Below are 22713 nucleotides of genomic sequence, written 5' to 3' on the forward strand. Positions count from 1 at the left end.
CCCTGTTGAACGAGTTGTTCAAACTCTTTCCGTGCAATTGCCAGTTTCTGAGATGGTAGAGGACGCACCTTCGAGAAGATCGGGGAACCAGTAGTGATAATGTGGTGCTGCACATTGTGCTTCACTGGTTTGGAGAGACTACAGTTGGTAGTAATCTGGCTGAACTTTTGGAGAAGTGCCCGAACACGAGAGTCGGTAATGTCTTCTAAAAGAACGGAAAGATTATTGCCTGGGTGAGATACCATATGTCCCGACGTATTAAGGTTGGTCGTGGAATCTATAAGAGACTTGTTTTGCAAGTCCACAGTGACACAGGAAGTCTGCGCCTAGTATGGGGAAGCTGACATCCGCCAGGATGAAACGCCACGAAAACGTCCTACGCAAGCCAAGACTCACGTCCACTTGCCTATACCCGTACGTGTTTATGCGGGAGGAATTTGCTGCCGCAAGTTTGAGCGGTTGAGGGAAAAGTTGATGATGCTGGGGTACGGGAAGAACCGAAACCTCCGCACCCGTGTCGACGAGGTAGTTGCGCCTGCTGAGGGGGTCAAAAATAGTTAGGCGACGTGGTGCTGCGTTCTGGGTGGCCGCCGCCAAAACCCCCCGCGGACCTAGTTTTTTGCGGTAGAAGAGAATCTACACGGTAGCGTACATCTTGTCGCTTTATCCCCGAATCTGCGGTGGTACCAGCAAATCCCTGGGTCCGTGGACTGTCTTGACGACCTGCTACCTGATCGCCCTTTTCGGATGGCAGACCGCGAGCGTGCTCGCGATCTGGCGCCCGAACGCTGAGCGTCCAACGTCGCCCGCATCTCGGCCATACTGGCTGTTAATGCAGCAATCTCGCGCCTCAATTCACCCACCTCATCCGACGGTGGTTGAACGTCCGCCAAGGTTGGGCGTACGTACACCTCCTGAACCTGGTCGGCCGTCGCTGCCAGTTCCTCCAAGGAACCGGAGACGCAAGCGAGGATCGCCTGGGTGCCCTCCGGGAGCCGACGCAGCCAGAGCGACTTGATCAGGTCTTCGCCGATCTTACTCCCACCCAATTGCCTCATTTCACGAAGCAATTGGCTGGGAGTTCGATCACCTAAGGTTAAACCTGCCAGCAAGTGGTCTAATTTTGCCGACTCGCTTGCCGACAGGCGCCTGATCAACTCGCTCTTGAGCTGCACATACGATGTCGACTTCACCACGTCGGACACCAGAAGTATGGACTCTTCGTCCAGGCCGATCACCGCGTAGTTGAAACGGGTCGCGTCCGATGTGATGCCGGACATTTGGAACTGTGCTTCCAGATGCACGAACCACAGTTCGGGGTTCCGCTGCCAAAACGGAGGAACGCGTACGGCGAGGGCGGTCACTTGCGGGTTCGATGGGCCTGCTGCGTCTTTATTGTCAAAAGACATCTTGTTTCACGAAAAGTACGAGATTGAAATGCAAACGCGGTGAGTTTATTCTGAAACGCGGTGAACTTTACACCGACACGGCAGGCCGCACCCACAAATGCACGCACGAAACGAGAAAAAACGAAGCGGACGCTATCCAGCGCAGACCAAAAACACCACCAATGAGAATGGAGGACTCGCGATGCTAAACACCTGCACGCCGTCTCTTGCAGCGATTTCAATTTTTTTATTACTATTTTTTTTTTTTTTTAACTGAATAAATAATATATTATATATAAATGAATAATAACTTCTCTTAAGAATAACTCCTCGTTGTTTGTCGGCTGTAGCTGCGGCGTTGGCGGTGCTGGGGACGTCCGTTTGTTGCCGTTGTTGATCGTTGTGGCAATGATGACTAGTTCGGTGCGTGAAAGGTGTTGTGCAGGAGGGCGTGCGTACGGGAAGTCGCGTGAAAATCCACTTCTGGTGAGGGTCCGACGTGTGTCGCGCAGTACACTGTGTAGAGAAGGTTTTCTCGCGTTTTTCTTTCTTGCCTCTGCTCCGACTCGGGATGTGGAGATGTGACACGTTTTCGTGATGTTTACCACGGCACTCCACACTCAACTGTAGATGCGAACGCGTGAAAATCGCTTGCCGTACGGTCTACTGATGTTTTGGAAGGATTTCTCAGTCCTTGGAAGTTCTATTTCTGCCGTGTTGTTCGGACGAATTTTTGTCGTTAATAGAACTTCACCAATGTCGGCGATGGTGGAGTTGAGTGCGGCGGCGAAAGTGGCTGCGGCAGCGATGGCGGCTGCGGCTGCGGAACTCTTATTTATCTCCAATCGGTTGTTGCGGCTGCCTGCTGGGCGATTGTGCTTGCGCAGACTGCGATTTGTTGATGGGGATGATGATGTGCTTGAGTTTTTCAATTTTGCAGGTTCTGGGAATTCGGGATCCTAGTTGTTGATGCTGTTGGTGCGAGTTCCGGGGTCACCAATTAAGTAATCCAATTAAGTAATTATGATTACTTATTATTTTTATTGAAATATTTAAGCGAACTCAATGCGAATTTTATACAGCAAACTCAACGCGAATTCTATACTCAACTCAAATTCTATTTTTAAAAAGGACTTCCATATTCTTTAGCAATTTTCAACTTAATAATTAAATTCAGTGACAGGTCTGAAAAAAAACATAATTACTGCGATCTTCCACTCCCTTGGTGTGCCACGCAAAGTGGATAGATCCGCGCCATCTATTCGCTCGCAACATTCGAAATAAATTTCGAATGCTGCGAATCCTGCCGCGCCACAGTTGCACCATCTATTCATCGACTTTAAAGCCGCATATGATAGCATAGCCAGGGTAAAACTGTACACGGCCATGAGAGAATTCGGTATCCCGACGAAATTAATAAGACTGACTAGGCTGACCCTGACCAATGTGCGAGGCCAGATAAAAGCAGCAGGATCACTCTCAAGACCATTCGACATCAACAACGCTCTACGACAAGGGGATGCGCTATCATGCGTCCTCTTTAACCTGGCCCTCGAGAAAGTGATCCGTGATGCCGAGGTAAATGCAAGAGGTACGATCCTCTTCAAGTCCACCCAACTACTGGCCTATGCTGACGATATCGACATCATGGGAAGAACGACCCGAGATGTACAAACTGCCTTCATCCAGATCGAGCAGGCGGCGCGAGATCTTGGGCTGCACATCAATGAAGGCAAGACAAAATATATGGTGGCAACGTCAGCACCGAAGACGAATGAACCAACAACATCAAACCGCACTGGTCAAACACAAACACGAAGAAGAATAAGGATAGGAGAATACAACTCTGAGACCGTTGACAATTTCTCCTATCTAGGGTCAAAAATCACAACCGATAACAACTACGATGATGAAATCCGCGCACGGTTGTTATCAGCCAACAGAGCCTATTTCAGCTTACAAAGACTGTTCCGCTCGAAACGTCTCACCATAGGGTCAAAGCTCTTACTGTACAAGACTATGATTTTGCCAGTCCTCATGTATTCCTCGGAAACTTGGGTTCTTAGCAAGAAAAATTGCGAACTCTTGGCCGCGTTCGAGAGAAGAATCCTCCGATGAATTTTTGGCCCCCTACATGAGGATGGACGATTCCGCAGCCTACACAATGACGAAATCTATGAGCGATACCATGACCGTCCGGTTGTGGATAAAATCCGGCTCAATAGGTTACGGTGGGCGGGTCACTTAATCCGTATGGATGAGGATGATCCCGCCCGGAAAGTCTATAAAGGCAATATCTATGGAAGAAAAAGAAGACGAGGCAGACCCTGCCTATGATGGAGCGATGGCGTGGGTCAGGACGCCAGACAGCTTTTAGGGATATCGAATTGGTGGACCTCGGCGCAAAACCGGGATGTCTGGAGTTCCTTATGAAGGCAGGCCTAGACCGGATACCGGTTGTTGCGCCGTTGATGATGATGATGAATGATAAATTAATTGGGTTGGCGTTTAGTTTCCTGAGATGATGAGATAGCTCTCTGAAGAAGATATGTAAACATGGTAAGTTAAAGATGAAACGAGCTCTCACAGACAGAAGAAATTATTAACGGCCACAAAGCTGTAGTCTCCTATCTTAATTGTTCACGTTTGACCAGTACTATTTGATGTTATTGGTTATCTGGTTTTTGGTGCTGACATTGCCACCATGTACTTTGTTTTGTCTCGATTAATGTCTATCCTACGATCTTGCGCCACCTGCTCGAAGGTTTACTGTAGACTGATGAAGGTATGCTGCACATCTCGGATTGTTATTCCCATAATGTCAATATGGTTATCGTAGGGCAGTAGTTGGGTCGACTTGAAGAAGATGGTGTCTCTTGCATGCGAATCAGTTTCTCTTCGGGAGTGAGGTCAAAGAGAAAATTTGATCTGTTGCCGATTTGCCTGAAAACCATCTGGTTGTGGATAAAATCCGGTTCAGTAGGTTGCGGTGGACGGATCACTTAATCAGTATGGGTGAGGATGATCCAACCCGCAAAGTCTGTACGTGCAAGATCTATGGTAGAAAGAGAAGACGTGGTAGACCCTGCCTGAGATGAAGCATTGGTTTAGGCCAGGACGCTTTTCATCATCATCATCAACGGCGCAACAATCGGTATCCGGTCTCGAACGCGGCCAAGAGTATGTAATTTTCCTTGCTACGAACCCAAGTCTCCGAGGATTTCCCGTTTAACCAGTGCGGTTTGATGTTATCGGTTGGTTGGTTTCCGGTATTGACATTGCCACCATATATTTTGTCTTGCCTTCATTGATGTGCAGCCCAAGATCTCGCGCCGCCTGCTCGATCTGGATGAATGCAGTTTGTACGGCAGGGGTCGTTCTTTATCGTCAGCATAGGCCAGTAGCTGGGTGGACTTGAAGAGGATCGTACCCCTCGCATTTACCTCAAGGTCATCCTAGTCGGTCTTATCAATTTCGTTAGCATACTGAATTCTCTCATGCCCCTGTACAATTTTCCCCTGGCTATGCTATCATAGACGGATTTAAATTCGATGAAAAGATGGTGAAACTGATGTCCATATTCTTACAGTTTTCCATCGCTTCCCGCAGCGAGAAAATCTGATCTGTTGCTGATTTGCCCGGAGTGGTATGGACCAATGATGTTGTGGGCGTATGGGGCTATCCAACCTAGCAAGATAGAGGAGAATATCTTATAGATGGTACTCCGCAACGTGACACCTCTATAATTGCTGCACTGTGTGATAGCTCGTTTTTCATGTATGAGACAGATAATGCCTCCTTGCCAATCGTCAGGCATTGATTCGCTGTCCCACACCTTGAGAACAAGCTGATGGACCACTTGATGTAATTGGTCGACTCCATATTTAATCAATTCGGCTGTAACTCCATCGGCCCCTGGCGACTTATGATTGTTAAGCCAATGAATTGCAGTATCTGTCGGAAATCAGATTTCCCTCTTTGCCTCGGCAGGATGAGTATCGAGGTGTGTAAGGTTTCATCCTGCTGACTTGTTGGTAAAACTTGCGCGCCTGGTGCGGTTGCTCCCAGTTCTTCTATAGTTCACAGACCTGCTGGTTCTCCCAGGCTTCCTTTTTCCGTCTGTGAAGTTGCTTCTCCGCTCGCCGGAGTTCGTGATAAGTTTCCGCGCGTGCCCGCGTTCTTTGAGAATGCAGCATTCTTTCGTTCCGTTGCTAGCTTACATTCATCGTTAAACCAGCCGTTCCGACTGTTTTTTCTTCAGGTGATTGTGAAGATCATTTGTTGATGCTTCATCTCCAGGATCTCTGTTGACTGCGGTTATTGCGGCATTCATTTCCCTCTTATAGGTGTTCCGGAGGGTTGTGTTGTGGATGGCTTTAGTGTTAGCTACCACTTGATTGTCAGAGGGGATTCTGGGTATTGTTGTTATTCGATCTCGGAGCACCATGCCAACGAGATAGTGATCCGAGTCTATATTGGCGGTGGTGGCGGCGTTTCATCAGCACGTAGTTAATTTGGTTGAAAGTGGTTCCCTCTGGAGAGGACCACGTTTGTCTGTGGACCGCTTTTGGGGATATCTAATTAGTGCACCTCGGCGCAAAAAGCGGGATGTCTGGAGTTGCTTACTAAGGCAAGTTAAGACCGGATACCGGCTGTTGTGCCGTTGATGATTAAGGGTTGACAACGATCGAGAAGGGCGCAGAGCATTGGAAGAGTAAATGGAGGAGCTGGATTCAGTTTCGGTAATACCGTCTTTTTTCGAGTTCCCTAGCATTAGATGGTATGAAGTGTTCCTGAAACGTGGGGAAAATTGGGAGGAACTACAAGAATGCGTGGCAGGATATGCTAAGGTCTTCTAAACAGATGATTCATAAACAGAGTAGGGTTTTGAACAACCCAGCTTTCGGATAAGAACCAGGAATGGGTTTTTCCTTTGGATTTTTCAGGCTGAAGTATGTACAATTCTAACGGTGGCAATCTGTAGGAATAGTCACTTATGTAGGGCGTTGAGTAGTCTTTTGATCGCCTCGAAATGTTCTGAAATGAAGAAGCTGTTTGAACTCCATTTCTAGATTCAATATGGTGGTACTGCTTTGGAAGGTCACTGTGATGAAAGGGAAATAAAATCTGGCGGAACAGAAACCAGCGACTGGAGTGTCAGTAGCATTGGCTGATGCTGCCAGTAAAAACGTGGATCAAGCTTCCCACGGCAACATACCAAACTTTCTCTGTCAGAATCTAACAAAGATATTGCAAAGCTTATACTTTTGAAAAGCAGGTAGTATATATAGAAATAATGTGGGCATTCTACTGAGTATATGTTTAGAATAGGGATTTCAGAAGATGATATATGATTATCCTGTAATGGAGAAGTGGGGTCCACGTTACAATTTTTATGTAAATGCCTCATCTATGGGCGTCATCAGTCATTCGGTTTTAGTTCTGATGTGATCCTGCTACAGCGAGTAGCATCGTACCCCCTAGTGGAAATCCTGTTAATTGTGCATCCACTACAAGCATACGCAGGAAAGAACTGGAGAAATATACAGAAAGTAGTTATGTGAATATTGATTCAAAACTCTATATTAATTGGAAATGTGCTCTCTTTGTGCCTCGCAATACAAGTGACTTTTCTTCTTGTCCATTTGGCCGAGTTTCCTGAAAAAAGCTCTCAGTTGTTGATCGTCTACTTTGAAGTAGTATCCCACTAATTATAAGCCCGCCCATCTAATTTTGATTGGGCTTCAACGTATAATATTGCATATTATAAGGTTATGAAGTTAAAATTTAATTTTCAAAGAGGAAAATGGAGTTTATAATAATTTGTCACTAATGAGGATTTAGAAAATGAGAAAAGGATTGAGGAATTTGATGCACCGAAAGAAGGAAGTTATGTCGGGGAAGCATGATTGGCTGCAAAGCTAGCAGATAGAGGTAGACGGAGTGATATGTATCTGTTACTACTATTCTGTATCCTTTGAATTGATTTAAGTATTCCTTACTTTTCATAAAATTTTTGGGCTAGTAACTTGCAAATTTCGAAACTTAATTCCTACGGAAATGTTAACAACACTTGATGGGGAGACCAACGACTTTTCGCTATCGAAATCGGTTTGCCGTTGATTTAAGGAGTGACCAAACTCTCCTTTGCTGCTTTTTTTGGATATATATGTAAGGTGGACATTCTAGTCCTAAACTAAGCGTGATGGTGGAACTCCGGTGTCCTCAAAAAACGTTACAAAAGTTGAAACGCTTCAAAATGTACCCCGCTTAAATTAAATAATACAAATAATCCGTATTAACTTCTTGGCTAATAGCTTGTACTCAGATTGAATATCTGCATAGTGGAAGTGTTATCATAACTTCGACAGAGGTTTATGTCTAATCCCACTTCATTAATGAAATTCAAAATATTTACTGTGACGGGAAAAAATCCCAAAAATGAAAATGGTGTACCATTTCTATTGGATAAATTGCCGTGGCTCAGTGGTGGGAAGCCATCTCCATTTGAAATAAACTGAACCCAAAAATTCCAATATTTTTTTATTTTGCATATTTGCCTCTGTCGTCCAAATCACGATTATAAATCTTCAATCTTCAAATATTGGGTCAATCAAAAATACATAACCGTGACTCAAATATTGTGGAAAAATTTCAGCCCGATCGGTTGAACAGAATTTTAACTGTGCTTCCCACCAATTGTAAAAATGGGGTTTTGTATTCACGTCAACATGGCTCGCGTTTATTTTGAATTTCGATCTAGAATTTTTGCAGTATATTCCCAACAATTTTCTCAGGTGAGTTTTTTGGCAAAGAATTCAGACCTCCTCTTATGAATACCTTCATGCAAGGGTCGTAAGCATAAATTCCAGCCTCATCTCCAGTAATAACCTACCTTATGATCGGTTGATAGTCAGAAAGCAGATCTTAATACAATGCGCTTTTGCGAAGAAATTGAGTTGTTTTGACACTTACCGAGACTGTACATATTTCAGGGTCAAAATGTCTTTCAAAATTATATTGACAGATCCTTTCCAAAATATCAGATGGATCAGCAAGGAGATTAGCAGTGAATCGACGATTGACCAGCGCAAGTTCTTCGATTTTCTTGATGTGCTGTTCGTCGGTAGAGGCTGATGGTCGTCCAGAAATACTCTTCGTCTTCACATTCACGACCTTTTTTGAACTGTTTATACCACTTACAATATTAACATTCGTTTGCGGCAAGTATGGTTCGCGAAGACTTTCTTTATCATCCTAAATATTTCTGTCCGCGAAATTCATTCCGCGGAAAAAAATTTAAAGCGACTTCTTTGGTCAATATTCATATGTAATAATACATTACAAAACAAATCGTGAAGCAAAAAGTGATAAATTCTGATGTCTGTCACAATGCAGCCAGCTTAGAAAAAAAATTGATCTTACTTTTTGGCCTCAGAGTATATAAATTCGGTCACTATTTGCGTTAATGTAACAAGACTACAGTCACTCAAAGTGAAAATGATCCACCCATTGAAAATGACTTTAGTCGAGTTAGATTAAAGTATAGTTAATACAAATGAATTTATTTCAACGTAATAATAATTCTTGATATGTTAGTAATAAATACTCAAGATATATTTGAAATTAGTGTATTTTCTTTGCAGTTACTTGTTAATATTCGTCATTGGTCCGAATATGGGGTCAAAGTGAAAATGATCCAGGTAACTTATTCCAATGAACTTGGTACTAAACTTTTGTGATGTACTGTTAAAATGCGTAGCTGTGCAACTGTGCAGTTGACTATAGCCCTTCGCTGAGTGCAGTCATCAGTTACATTTCTATTTCGGCAAGTTTTTCTAGTGAAATGGGTCGACACACGACGTACGAAGAGCGGGAGGTAGTGATCCATCATTTTATGCTTGGAAAAAGTAAAAGAGCGATAGCGAATATTGTCAATAAAAGTCCTTCAACTGTACAACATATAATTGAGCGATTTAGAGAAAATCGCATCGGTAATAAAGTTCGTATAAGTCCTAAAAAGGCTTTTTCCGAGCGTGACGAACGATGGATTTTAAATTTGGTTCGAGACAATCCTAAAATAAGTGCACCAAAAATACGTGTAGAAGTTGAAAAGCATTTAGGTATCAAGGTCTGCGATCGTTTTGAGAAATCATGGATTTATCAACAGAGCCCCTCGAATAAAGCCGTTAATTAGTCCAAAAAATAAGCAACGCCGGCTAGAATTTGCAAATCGTTACTATTCACACGGTCCAGAATTCTGGAACAACGTTATCTTTGCAGATGAGAGCAAATTTAATGTTTTTGGATCCGACGGAAAAGTTCGAGTATGGAGAAAGAAGAATGAAGAGTTAAATTTGAAAAATTCACAAGCGAGCGTAAAACATGGGGGCGGTTCAGTAATGGTTTGGGGTTGCATGGCAGCCAATGGGGTCGGGAAAATTTATGTCATAGACGGCAATATGGACAAATTTATGTACCTTCAAATTCTAAAGGACAATTTACATGCCAGTGCCAGAAATTTGGGTCTTGAAGGGAATTTCCAGTTTTACCAAGATAACGACCCCAAACACAAATCGTTTCTCATTCGCGAATGGATGCTCTACAATTGTCCTAAGGTTATCGAAACTCCACCACAATCACCAGATCTGAATGTTATCGAGCATTTGTGGGACTTTCTAGACGATCGAATCAGGCAACATAGAATATCTAGCCGAAATCACTTAAAGCAGGTTATTTTGGAGGAATGGGCAAAAATTCCATCAGAATTCACAAAAAAACTTGTTGACTCAATGCCAAGAAGACTGTCAGCTGTTAGGGTGGCTAAAGGGCTTCATACTAAATATTAATTAGCTAAAAAAAATTTTGAATTTACTTTGTTTTTGCCTTTTTTATTTTAATGGATCATTTTCACTTTGACAAGGAATTATGCATTTTTATGTTTATGTTATTATATTTATAAATGAAATAAATTTTTTATTTTTTACAAACTTAAAAATAAACGAGTTCATCTTAAGCAACATTTTTTTATTTATAGTAGTTCATGATTTACTTATTTTCAATCAGTACAACACATTTTAACTGCTTTATACCGGGTGGATCATTTTGACTTTGAGTCACTGTACTTCTATGCTTCGGAAGCATGCTTTGTTGAATGCACTTTTCGAACGGTCCAGAGAACTCATGTTCGTATTTCCTACATTGCAATGCTGGAGGAATTGTCAAGTTGTGCATTTTACCCGGATATAGATATGGCTGGTGGCAAATCTTCTGTCTAATACCAACGTATTCTGAGCAATTGTGCATAACTCTTATTCGAGACTATATTAATGCAAGTATCTACTATATGTAAGTTAGAATAATAAAAATAGTCACAAAAGAAACAAACACAGTTTCTGCTCATTTCATTTATTCAACTTTACCAGAAACTACCAGTTGCCTGAATTGACGTAAAGGTACGTGGCCAGTTCAATTTTTGTAAATTTTTTTTTATGATTGAGTTTGGTTGAAAATACATCCGAAAATATATAGCAAGAATATGAAAGTCATATTCGATTTTAACAAGTCGAGAAACCGGAAGCTGAACGCTTCAGGTATGAAAGGTTTAGTATATTTCTTTTATGAAGACATTTGAGCTTGAATGTTTCCTATTATAATAGTACGTAATATGTAATATGCGCATATATTATGTGAGAATATCCAGTTTCTGGTGATATTGACATTCAAAGTCTTAAATTTGCAAAGAAGCCGCAAATTTGACCTATTATAACTTTGTTAGTAATAGTGCGCTTTCCACCAAACTTGGTAGAATCATGCTATATATTATAGCCTACATTGCTGTAAATGTGGTTCTAGGAAGAACTTAAGCGGGGTTCGGCAGCCAATTGCAAAAAATTATAGCAATTTACTATTATTAACTTTATTTGAAAGGATATCGGTATGGGGGGTATTTCGGAGCCTGAACACGATATAGGGACAGAAAGACGGACGGACAGATAGACAGAAATTAATAGCAAACTCCAAGACAGATCGAGTATGCCCTGCAAATGCGCAGAACAGGGACACGACGAGTCACCATACTCCCCCAGATGTAGCAATGTGGCTGAGAATGCGGAGCATGTTTTATTTGAGTGCTTAAGGTTTACAGCGCACCGAACTAGGCTGGAGGCGATCCAGGACAGGCACTTAACATCTAAAAATATAGTGAAGTTTATGTGTATGTTTATAAGTATCAAGTTGTAATTGAGCTAAAAATGATTCATCAACAGCTAAGGCATGAAGAACGGCATGAGCCGCAGTTAAGAACTGATCCAGCCCCGCGCAGTCTTGTGAGGAGACTGGAAGAAGAAAGAGGTGGTTTTAGTGAGTTGCAGTCTCACATAACTACAGGGCAGGAGCCAGGAGTAGGTTTTGAAACTCTCCACCTTCCAACGATAAAAAAAAGACAGACAAACAGTAAACCGATTTTAATAAGGTTTTGTTTTACATAAAGCATTAAAAATGGCTAGCCAATGTTTATAGCGCAGCGGATCAAAACCGCATTTTGAGTATCTTACTTCTTGTATGGAGCCTTTCTCTTCAAAACGTCTGCTTTATATAAGTACACATTCTGGTTTTGTTAGCATGTTGTACAAATAGGTGGGATCACTTTGAAAATTGGCTTTGCCGGCTGTGATTCGGCTTGGCCACATTGATCATTTGTTTTGAAATGTTTATACGTCATTGTATTCAAAGCAATAGAATGAACCTCGGAGACGGAGATAGATGCTAAATATTTTAATTAACATTGGCGAAATTTTTTGATTGTCTGATTGAAATCCCGTTTTTAGGGTTTTGTGTGAAACAAAACCTTATTAGAATTGAGTCGATGTTTGTCTGTCTGGTGCTCAGAGGTGGCGGTGAGGAAGACGGGGCGACAATCCTGTCGGCCAAACCAAAACCGAGTGGCCGAGGAGAACCTCCATAGTGGTGACACCGGCAGACGCTGTACTCACTTTGGTTTGTCGGCCATGATGCAGTAGGCGAATGTTCCAAAGGCCTAATTAGGGCGATCAGACCCGAGCCTGCACGGAGACTCATCTGAAGTGGCAAATTGGTCACGAAACCTTACCAGGGGTATACTGGTACCATGGGAACCGGGTTAGCCCCTGAACTCTCACACTTCGGGTGAACTCCCGCTGTATGTGAGTACAGCTCGGTTATTTGCGGTTGGCTCCCCTAGTGGGAGTTTCATGGTGGTTGTGGTTGTGCTCAAGCGAGAAGAGACCTTCGGGCCTCGGCGTGGTGTTGCGTTTCCGCACGGGTGCCATACTCCTTAGTTCGGTAGAGATTTAGGTAATTCTTGCATCCACCAGTATGAATGCTAAGCCATGCACTTGATATAGACTGGTACCATTGTTGCTTGTCTCAGCGGGGCTCTGATTGTGGTCACAAAATCAATCCGTGTCTGAAGAGGACCGTGGGATTAAGTCTCCAAAACAGGTACCTACGTTAAACACCATGGGCTTAACTGACCGTCTGTCTGTCTGTCTTTTTTTTTGTGAGGAAGTGGAAATCTTCAAGACACTGGTCTGGACACACCAGCGTGTGGGATTTTTACCCACTAAAACTACCCCCGACTTCCTCCCTGCCTCGTGGAACCATCATAAGGTATTACATCACAGGGCGGAGTCAGCTCACTCTAGCTTAATCCTATTTCTTCCATACGCGGCGCACGTGACCGCGCTTTTCTCCTTTCCTCTGCTTTTCGCAATTTATCTTGAATAGATGCGATCATGGAGTTGACTGCATCCCAATTCTCTTGATGTGCTAGCATTTTCGGCACCAGATTTTCTGGTATTAGCACCTCTCCTAGAGTCTCCTCTAGATTCCTCCTTTCTTCCACAAATCTCGGACAGTGGAAGAATACATGCTCTGGGTCCTCTGGGACTCCATCACAATTTGGACAGTCGGGTGAGTGAATTTAAACCTGTGAAGGTATTGGAGATATCCTCCATGTCCCGTGAAAAACTGGATGACATTATAATTAATCTCACCGTGTCGTCTCTCCAACCACTCCTTGATGGCAGGAATGAGCCTGTGAGTCCACCGGCCCTTTCCCGAGCGTTCCCACCGCTCTTGCCATCTATTTATGGATCTCTCCCTCTCAGCGTTCTTCGTCTGGCTGTCCGTCTGTCTGTCTGTCACAGGCGATTTATTCGGAAACGGCTGGACCGATTGTCACGAAAATTGGTAAGAGTATGTGATCTGTTGTTCCCTTTACATGCGCAACTGGCGCCATTTTGTGTTAAGTTTAAGGGGAGGCTGCCCATACATATGAAAGGAGGCTGCAAAATATTTTTTCGCAGAATGTAGCCATATGGGGTATCAAACGAAAGGGCTCAATTAGTACTTTTCGAAACTGGTTCTATATTTGATATTGAGTGAAACATAGGGGAGTGAGGGCTCAAAATATAACCCCCAAAAACTGTAACAGGTCTGGTTCTCAGAACCTATGGTGGTGCATCTCTACTAAATTTAGGCCTCAAAATACATCCGGTTCCTATATCTGCACAAATAAAGTTAATAATAGTATATTTTAACATTTTAGAAATTTACCCGGCAACCCCCCTTCATCCCAGAAGTATAAAATTTGGCATAGGTGCAATGAAGAATATAATGGACAAGCTGATCATGTTTGAATCCAACTATTAGTAACAAAGTTATAGGGGGTGAAACTTTGCCATTTTTTGTGAATTTAGTGCACTCTACAACCTGTATGACGTCATCATCACATTTCAATTCATCAATAGCATAACGAAATGAGTTCTTATGAATGGGGTCGCAAAGAATTGTTTTGTTTCAGTTTTTTAGTCATTTGTATTTAAATATCAATTACTCCAAACAGACGTGTGTATATTTAGGTGTATAGTATATGCGTGCTAATGAAGTTTACGGGTAGTGTCTAATTTAGATAGATATATTTGTACATTAAACCAGCCGTATCTAAAATACGTATTATATGCGTACATATGTATGGTTTTGTACACGAAGTAAATCGGAAATATGGATACGATCAATTTATATACATGCATATATATGTACAGTATTCGGAAATAGGCAGTTTGTTTGTCTAGGGTGAGGATAATATCTATGGGTGTAATAAGTACGTATATCTTGTAGTTTGGAAGAGAATGAATGAATGAATGATGAAAGAATATGTTGGATTTGTAGCTAAATAGGAATAGAAAAATGTGCGTTGAAGTTTCTTACATAAGATGAACACAAAACCTTTATACCTCAAGCGCGAGCTTCCGGTATTCCGACTTGTTTTCTCTTTAAAACGTTTCAATGACGCGAAATCATCCACGCCGTCTCTTTTTGATGTTTTATTAAAAAGTTTGTAGTAAACAAAAGCAAACCGGAAAATTTCAAAAATCCTTTTCTTTTAAACTTTAACATCATGATACTTCTTCAAAATTTAACCAAAATATCTGTTTTTTTTCTAAAAAAAAAGCCGTTTGAAAAAAGTAAAAAAATCGAAATTTGATTCCGTCAGGTCCCCTCAATTCGGCTGTTATTTAGGTGTAAGAATATATACATGACTCATGGACTATAATAATTAAAATATGCAATTTATATCAATACATTTCTTTATCAGTATGGCTTGGGGGTGAACGATAAACACTGGAGATTAAGTATATTTATTTATAGTTTTATCAATTACATCTTCCAAATTTTTCAATGTGAATTTCATAGTTTCCTTAAATCGATCACTAGACATTCCAATTAACATTTTCCTTTTTGATTTATCTGCGTCCAGAAATTGGGTAAAGTCGTTGGTTTTTGACTCTTCTCTATTTATAGATATCAAGGGAAGAACTGTGAAAAGATTGATAATACTGAACATCTCGCGTGATTTAATTTGATCAAATATATCCTCCAGGGAAGGCACGGGCTGGAATGCTAATTTTCGCAGTTCATTCGCAAATACTGGGTAGTAATACTTTTCCACCAAATCCAGCTTTCGGTGGATAACATTCACTTGTGCACTTGTCGCGAATAAATAGTTGATATCAATCGCAAGACTGTTGACAAACGTTCCTTGATAGTCAACCTGAAAATTGTCCAAAATAATGGTGTGATATTTGGTTGAATGCAACTAAAACAACTACAAACTTACAAACACTACATCAGTTGGTTCCTTCGTCTCTTCATCATATTTGAATAAGAAGTTATTCACCCATAGATCGCCATGGTTTATTACCTTTATGTCTTTTACAGGATCGAGCTCAACCACCTTCAGAGCGATATCTACGAAATTATCGTAGATTTTCAATAGTTTGGGACTAAAATGTTCATATCCTGGAATTTCGTTCAGTATTTCCACTGCCAATTTCAAATTGCCTCTAAAAAGTTCCACAAATAATGGTTGGGCCAGCGTTTGTTCACTGAAAAATCCTACATTAAATGCATCTTGGGTTGATGGTTCCTGTTGGTAAAGTATTATTTCAAATTACTTTTCAAAGAGACTATTCTTAAGTTTAATTATGACTTATATTAAAGTCTGGAGTCAGAAATGAAGACAAGAGACAAGTCGAGAAATCGGAAGCGAGGCCCTTCAGGCATGGAAGTTTTTAGTTTCCTTATGTGAAGTTAGCATAAGAAAGCATGCAGCGATAATAGTCAACTTCATGCACTTTACACTTGGAGTTCAACATTATTAACAAACACTCAAAAGTACATCTAAAACAAATACAGAAAGGGAAAAGTAGCTTCTTCATATATGGGGCTTTGAAATTTTATTCGAATGTTGTGAATCCATTTTCATGGCAGATGCAGTGAATTCGAACAAAATTGATAAATTTGAACTCCTATGACCGGGGGATTCCCACGAAGTTTTGCAATGTTGTGCTTGATACCATTCCTCATGCTGATGCAAAATTTTGTGCGTCTACGATGAACTCAAGGTGTTTTTTCCGGTCAATTTCGAAAACTAGTATATTACAGAAATATACTATTATTAATATGTTACCGACCGGTAGCCTATTAATAGGACTTTCATCCCTGGTGCTTAGTTCGTAGCTCTGAGCACTCAGGTCTTTGTCAGGCCCACTTAATATACTCGTAAATCGCCTATTCAGTGGCTTCCCGCCTGCGGCGTTCGCTTGCTTTTGCGAATCTGAAGACATTCTTCAGAGGCAGAGAGTACGGAGGCCAGGCAGTTGCATATGAAGTGGAAAGCAATCTCTTCCTCCTCCTTCACCACCCCAATTTTCCATTTGGTAGTTTAAAGGGCAGTGTCCCGTTAAAAACCCTACTAGGGTTTTCATGTCCAACTTCATAAGTAACGGTAAAAATACCGCTTTAACGGTCCCGGGTTTCTTTACAAGGATTTTTACTGCCGGCAAGAGTTCAAGTTTCTCTAGTCGCTGCGTGAATAGATTCGAATGGTTTGACCACGCTATTTTTGTTGCAAACATTCTTCACCCGCCTATGAAATGGCATACATTTCGGCCTGGAATATTGTCGTAATTTTTTTGAGGGATCAGGCCAGATACATAATCCGATTAGCTGAGAACATTCCTGCGCCCGATCGGTCTTCCATAACTTTCCGTCGTTGAAGATTATTAGGTCTGCAATCCCGAAAGATTCGTTGCTATTTATCGACCATTCTTCTCTTTTGGTTACTACGATTACTTTTCAATGACGAGTTTTTAAACCATATGATCGATCGGCATCAGAGCCACCGGTAGTTTTTTAAGGAATTTCTTAGTGGACGCATGGCCGTGTGTTCCACGCTTCAATGGTATCGGCTTTATATCCTTCGTTGGCTGCTTTCCGTTTTACCTTCAAATGAATGGGGGTAGGCTTAGGATAGTTTCGAGCGCCGCGCTCATTGTTGCAACAAATCTGGTGTGGTGAAAGTCCCCAAGTCTTACCTATCGCTGTCTTAGAGCACCGGCACCAAGAACTCTTATATTGTTCCTGGATATGGTCTTTCCACGTTAGCTATTTGTACTAGCTGGACTTCCGAACTTGCGAACTTGCCGATAATTATCACGCTAGGTCGTTCGCAAACGTTTGTGCAAAGACTTTTGCGCCTATTACCAGGAGCCGTAACAGAGGAGAGCACCCCTCCCGGTGGGCGGTTTGTAAGACATCGTGCCACAATAGACTTCTGGCCGACTAGTATGTGGAATTTTCTCTATTCCAGTATGCGCAGTATCCAACTGATTAATAGCGGATCGATTCTATGTTGTGTTTGCCCTGTCACAAATTGCCACAAATGATGCATAATTGAAGGCAGTTTCGATGTCCATAAATGTGTCTAAGTCATATTCTTTTTCGGACATCGTCTTTTCAGTTTTTGCCGTGAGCTCATGAAGTGCTGCCTCCGTGGATTTGCCTTTCTGGCAGGTGTGAGGTCTAGAATGGAGTGGCCACTTAGGAATGTATGTATCCCTTATGAACCGATCTACTAGTTTTTCGAATTCTTTTAGTAGGAAGGAGGTTAGACTGATCGGCCGGAAGCTTCTTGCGTCCATGTAGGTGGGTTTCTCTGGGTTGGCAATGAATATTTCCTTGGCATCAAGGCAATTAATTGGAATCTAAGCGTGTGCTAGGCATGCATGGTATACATTTCGAATATGTAGACCCAGGTCATCCATTCCCTCTACCACTAACTCAAGAGTGACGCCATCTGGACCTGCAGACTACACTGATGATACCTGCTTACTTTCTCGTCGACTCACAGACTTTGTCGAAATGGGTATTGGATTTGGTGAAGGCAGTACTGGAGGAAAACACCAACAAAACCAAGGTTCTCGGTTCGACTGATCATCGCACTCTTTCTATATGCTTTAAGGGGCAGAGCATTGAACTCGTTGATCATTTTGGATATGGGAAATGATTGCCACTGACACTTTCCAGTTCCAGGTCTCCGTCAAAACCTGTTTGCTTCGTGTCATCGGGGAACGCTGCCCTGATTCAATTTCGAACGAGAAACTTTCTCAGAATTTTTAATGTATGTACGTTTACTCATAGCTAGAAAGCAAGTGAGTGAAGCACCTTTTGAAGCAAATGGATGAAAAGGAATTTGGTGTGTTAATGAAGCATTCAATTTTGGCGAAAAAATATTGTTGAGTCCAAGCTTTGATAAACATTATTCGGACTTTATACCAGGGAAATTAATCGTTGAGAAGTGGTTTACTATAATAAGTTTAAACGATTCGAAAAGAGCACCGAACACGGTGCACGCAGTGGACGCCCAAAAAGACTGTTACCGACTAAAACTTGAATGTCAAGGTCAAGTTGATCGAGATAGTTCAAGCTTCAAAGATTTCTATTGCACATATCGTGCATAAATGTTCGGGCATGCGAAAGCTCTTTTCAAAGTGGGTGCCGCGCGAGCTCACAATCGACCAAAAATAACAACGAGATGACGATTTTGAGCAGTGTTTGAAGCTCTTCATGTATAAAAAACTCGAACTTATGCATCGATATGTGACAACGGATGAAACATGGCTCCATTATTTCACACCAAAGTCAAAAGGATCATCATCTGAGTGGACTGCACATGGTGAATCGAATTTAAAATATGCAAAGACGCAACAATCGACTGAGAAGGAGAAGGCTATGGCATGACTATTTTGTGATTGACTATCTTGAAAAGGAAAAAACCATCAACAGCGTTATTGGAGCATTTGAAGGAAGAAATCACGAAAAAACCGCCTCATTTGAAGAAAAAAAGTCCTGTTTCATCAAGACAATGCACCGTGCCACAAAACAATGAAAACGATGGCAAAATGACATTAACTGGGCTTCGAATTGCTGCCGTATTTTCGAGATCTGGCCTCGCTGACTTTTTCCTCAGACTTAAAGAGAATGCTCGCTGGAAAGAAATTTAGTGCCGTTGAAGAGATAATCGTCGAAACTGAAGTCTAATTTGAGGCTAAAGAGAAATCATACTATAACAAGTCGGGAAACCGGAAGCTGCACGCTTCAGGTATGAACGGTTTTGTGAATTTCTTTTATAAAGCCATTTGAGTGTGCATTTGTTCCATCAGAACCTTGTACGCAATATATGCCTTTATCATGTGAGAATATCCACTTTTGCGTGATATTGATATTCTAAGTCTTGAATTTGCTCAGAATTGGCAATTTTGACCTTTGTTAGTAATGCTGAGATTTTGACCAAAATTGGCAAGATTCTGCTCTATACTATAGCTTATATTGCCGCAAAATTTTTTTTGCTAGGATGAACTTAACGTGGGTTTTGCAGTCAATTACTAAAAATTATAGTAATATCCTATTATTAACTTTAACTTTATTTGAGCAGGTATCGGTATGGCACTATACAATGGCAGCCTCTTGGTTTTTTTCAGAGTTTTGGGTTGGGTAGTTTCTGAGAATGGGTTCGTTAAAGAAATTACCCCATTTCGACCCCCCGTGCAACAAATGTCAAAACTAAGCCCAGCTTCCGAAAATGCTAACCAAGACCTTTCATACCCCACATGATTATATTTGGAAAAAAAATACACCCCCCTTTTGCATATATGGGGACTTCCCCTCAAATTCGACGTAGAAGGTTAAAACTCCCTGCATGCGTGAGTGTTAATAGTTCCCACCTTTCCATCAAATTTGGTGTGAATCGCTATACCCTTCTCCGAGAAAAATGCGTGTGACAGACAGACAATAAACCAATTTTAATAACACAAAACGCTAAATATGGTATCGGAAAATTGTATGATCGCTCTAATCGTTGTATCGCTTCGAAGGCAACTATATTTAATAATAAAATTAAATTTTATCAAATTTGACAGCCCAACTTTTATACACTACGTGATGGGTACAAAAGGAACAAATGCCCCCTCAAATATTTTATTAAAAGAAATACTTTCATACTTCAAGCGCCTGGCTTCTGGTTTCCCGACTTGTTTGTTTTTGCTACTTTCATATTTCGAGAAGGATTTTGAGGGGGCGTTTTGATAAATTTGTAAATATATTAAACACAATTATTAACTTTATTCCAGGCCTAAGCTTCCTACAGGTGCATGTTTATGTTATTTTCAAATTTTTCCGCTGGATGTTTTCTGAGAACCAGGCCTGTTACATTTTAATGTAGCTATATCCTATGTCAGTTGCCTTATCTTCCAAATGATATGAAAATTCTGAAAAATACTAATTAAGGCCTTTTATTTGCTACCCAATGTCGACATTCTCATAAAAATAAATAAATTCCAATGTGTGGCTCGCCTCAATATAAAATCATTCCACTCATTCATCATATTAACAATAGGCACAGTCATTTCTAAATAAATTGGGTGTGTCCGATAAACAAACAGATGCAGACATTGAATCGAAACAAATAAGGTTTGGTTTTATAGTAAACTTTTAAAATAGGGCATCACTTAGCGCAGTCATTATAGAAATATCACGTTGTTGGGTATCATCTGTAAGATATTCTCCGCTATCTTACTAGGTGGAATAGTCCCACATGCCTAGCACATCATCAGCCCATACTATAGAGGCTTCACCTTAGGCAGTGATCCATAATGCTGAGGTAAATGCGAGAGGAACCATGTATTTCAAGTTCACCCAACTGTGGGCCTATGATGACATCAACAAAATGGGAACAATAAAATAATGGGATGCACAAACCGAGTTGTACAAAGGGCTTTCACCTAAATCGAGTAGTCGGCGATCAGGGCGGGATCTTGGGCTGCATATTAATCAAGACAAGACGAAAGACGTCAGCACAGAAAACAAAAGTAACAACATCAAATAGCGCTGGTCAACTTGAGCAATAAAGATAGCAGAAAACATTGATAATTTTTCCTATCTAGGGTCGAAAATTACAACCGATAACTGCTATGACGGCGAAATTTGCGCACAGTTGTTGGCAGTCAATAAAACATATTTCCACTGACAAAAACTTTGACAGTTGACAGCCCACACTTGTAAGACAATAATGGTTATATATTCCTTGAAAACTTGCGAACTCAGCAAGACAAATTACGAACCTTTAACTGGTTTGAGAGAAGAACCCTTTGAAGAATTTTTGGATAGATAATCCTGTACCCTGTATAATGATAATATCTATGGGGGATATCATCGCCGCCTGGTTGTGAATAAAATCCGAGTGAATAGTATGTGATGGGTTGGCTACTTAGTCTGTATAAGAATATTCAGCGTAGGCTAGAACATCAAACAGTTTTACGGATATCGAATTGGTGGACCTGGATGTGTAAAGTCGTTTAGTGAGGTAGGACTAGACCGGACATCAGTTGCTGCACTGTCGATGATGGAGGCAAAGCGAAGTTGTACTGTGCTCACAAAATCATCTTAGAGTAGTCGTAGGTAGTGATCCAAAATGTTATAAGGGAATTATAACTAAATACTTACTTCTTCAAGTAGTTTCATCGAAGCTGCATGGAATTTCGCGATCTTATTCAGCACTACCTTCAAATGGTCCGCATCTAGTCCGCTTACTCGGTCGGCGCACGCGTATCCTAATGCTTTCATATCCTCGAAAATAAAGTTCTGATTTGGTTCGGTAAAAATGTCATAGCACCTGCATTACATCCAACAATAGGTTTAAACACATTCTTTTAAACTGGTATAGAACTCACTTTGGGGCTACGACTGTTCCATTTAAGAATTTGCTCAGCTTCGGTAACAGTTCTTGGTAAACATCCATTTCTTTCTCTATGATCCCATTGTCATTAAAATCGTTGTCGGGCATGTTAGTGGGAATAATAATGCTTTTAGCAATTAGGTGGACTGTCTTGTCCTCAGTATGTGGTTGGTTATATATGACTTTGCAGCGATATATTTTGCTTGTGTAATTGTCACCGGGGTTGCTCCCAGGTGTTATTTCGAAGTGGACGATTCGGATGTTATCCTCTTTGAGGTCTTTTTCAAGGCACTTCCGGAAAACTTCCCTGGTCAAGTGGTCGGGAACAACAAAATCCTTTTCAGCTTCAGAACTCATCACTCTAACTGGGACGGTAGTTTAATTTCAATGAAAATCCTAGCTAGCAATCTATAGCTACTTTAAGAAAAACCGATGGGAGCTTTCCTTAAACGGGTTGAAAAAATACTGCAACAATACAAAATTAAAAATCATGCCACCATTCCGAAATGTTCCAAAATCTTATCAGCCTTGACAGTACTGATTACAAACATCTAATCAAACCCAACGAGCTAAAATAGCCAATGAAGTTAATAAAACACTTGGCCCCCTATATCAATTGTGCGTCATACTTAAATCTTTTGAAGCATATTTTCAGCAGCTTGAAGTTTCTAGCTTGTGTCCGCAACTTAGGAAGATTGCATTGTTTGA

At 41.3% G+C, this 22713-nt stretch overlaps 1 protein-coding gene across 1 annotated transcript; it reads right to left on the reverse strand.

The window, feature by feature from the left end:
* Window positions 1-15008: 15008 nt before the first annotated feature.
* On the reverse strand, window positions 15009-22482 carry LOC119658249. The gene is made up of 4 exons (XM_038065523.1): window positions 22001-22482; window positions 21774-21942; window positions 15550-15858; window positions 15009-15483 (listed from the first exon to the last, which is right to left on the reverse strand). The coding sequence occupies exons 1-4, from the start codon at window positions 22360-22362 to the stop codon at window positions 15061-15063; spliced, it is 1263 nt and encodes a 420-aa protein (XP_037921451.1). The 5' UTR covers window positions 22363-22482; the 3' UTR covers window positions 15009-15060.
* Between the last annotated feature and the right edge of the window lie 231 nt (window positions 22483-22713).

The sequence above is a fragment of the Hermetia illucens genome, chromosome 5 (assembly GCF_905115235.1).
Source record: "Hermetia illucens chromosome 5, iHerIll2.2.curated.20191125, whole genome shotgun sequence".
NCBI classification, from domain to species: Eukaryota; Metazoa; Arthropoda; class Insecta; order Diptera; family Stratiomyidae; genus Hermetia; species Hermetia illucens.

What these genes read in the sequence shown, in the direction of transcription:
- LOC119658249 (XM_038065523.1), bottom strand. Translation starts at nt 22,362, where the DNA reads ATGAGTTCTGAAGCTGAAAAGGATTTTGTTGTTCCCGACCACTTGACC. An exon ending in CGATGAAACTACTTGAAGAA is followed by an intron (nt 15,859 to 21,773) that starts GTAAGTATTTAG and finishes CTTTACCAACAG; the next exon opens with GAACCATCAACCCAAGATGC. An exon ending in AACCAACTGATGTAGTGTTT is followed by an intron (nt 15,484 to 15,549) that starts GTAAGTTTGTAG and finishes GACAATTTTCAG; the next exon opens with GTTGACTATCAAGGAACGTT.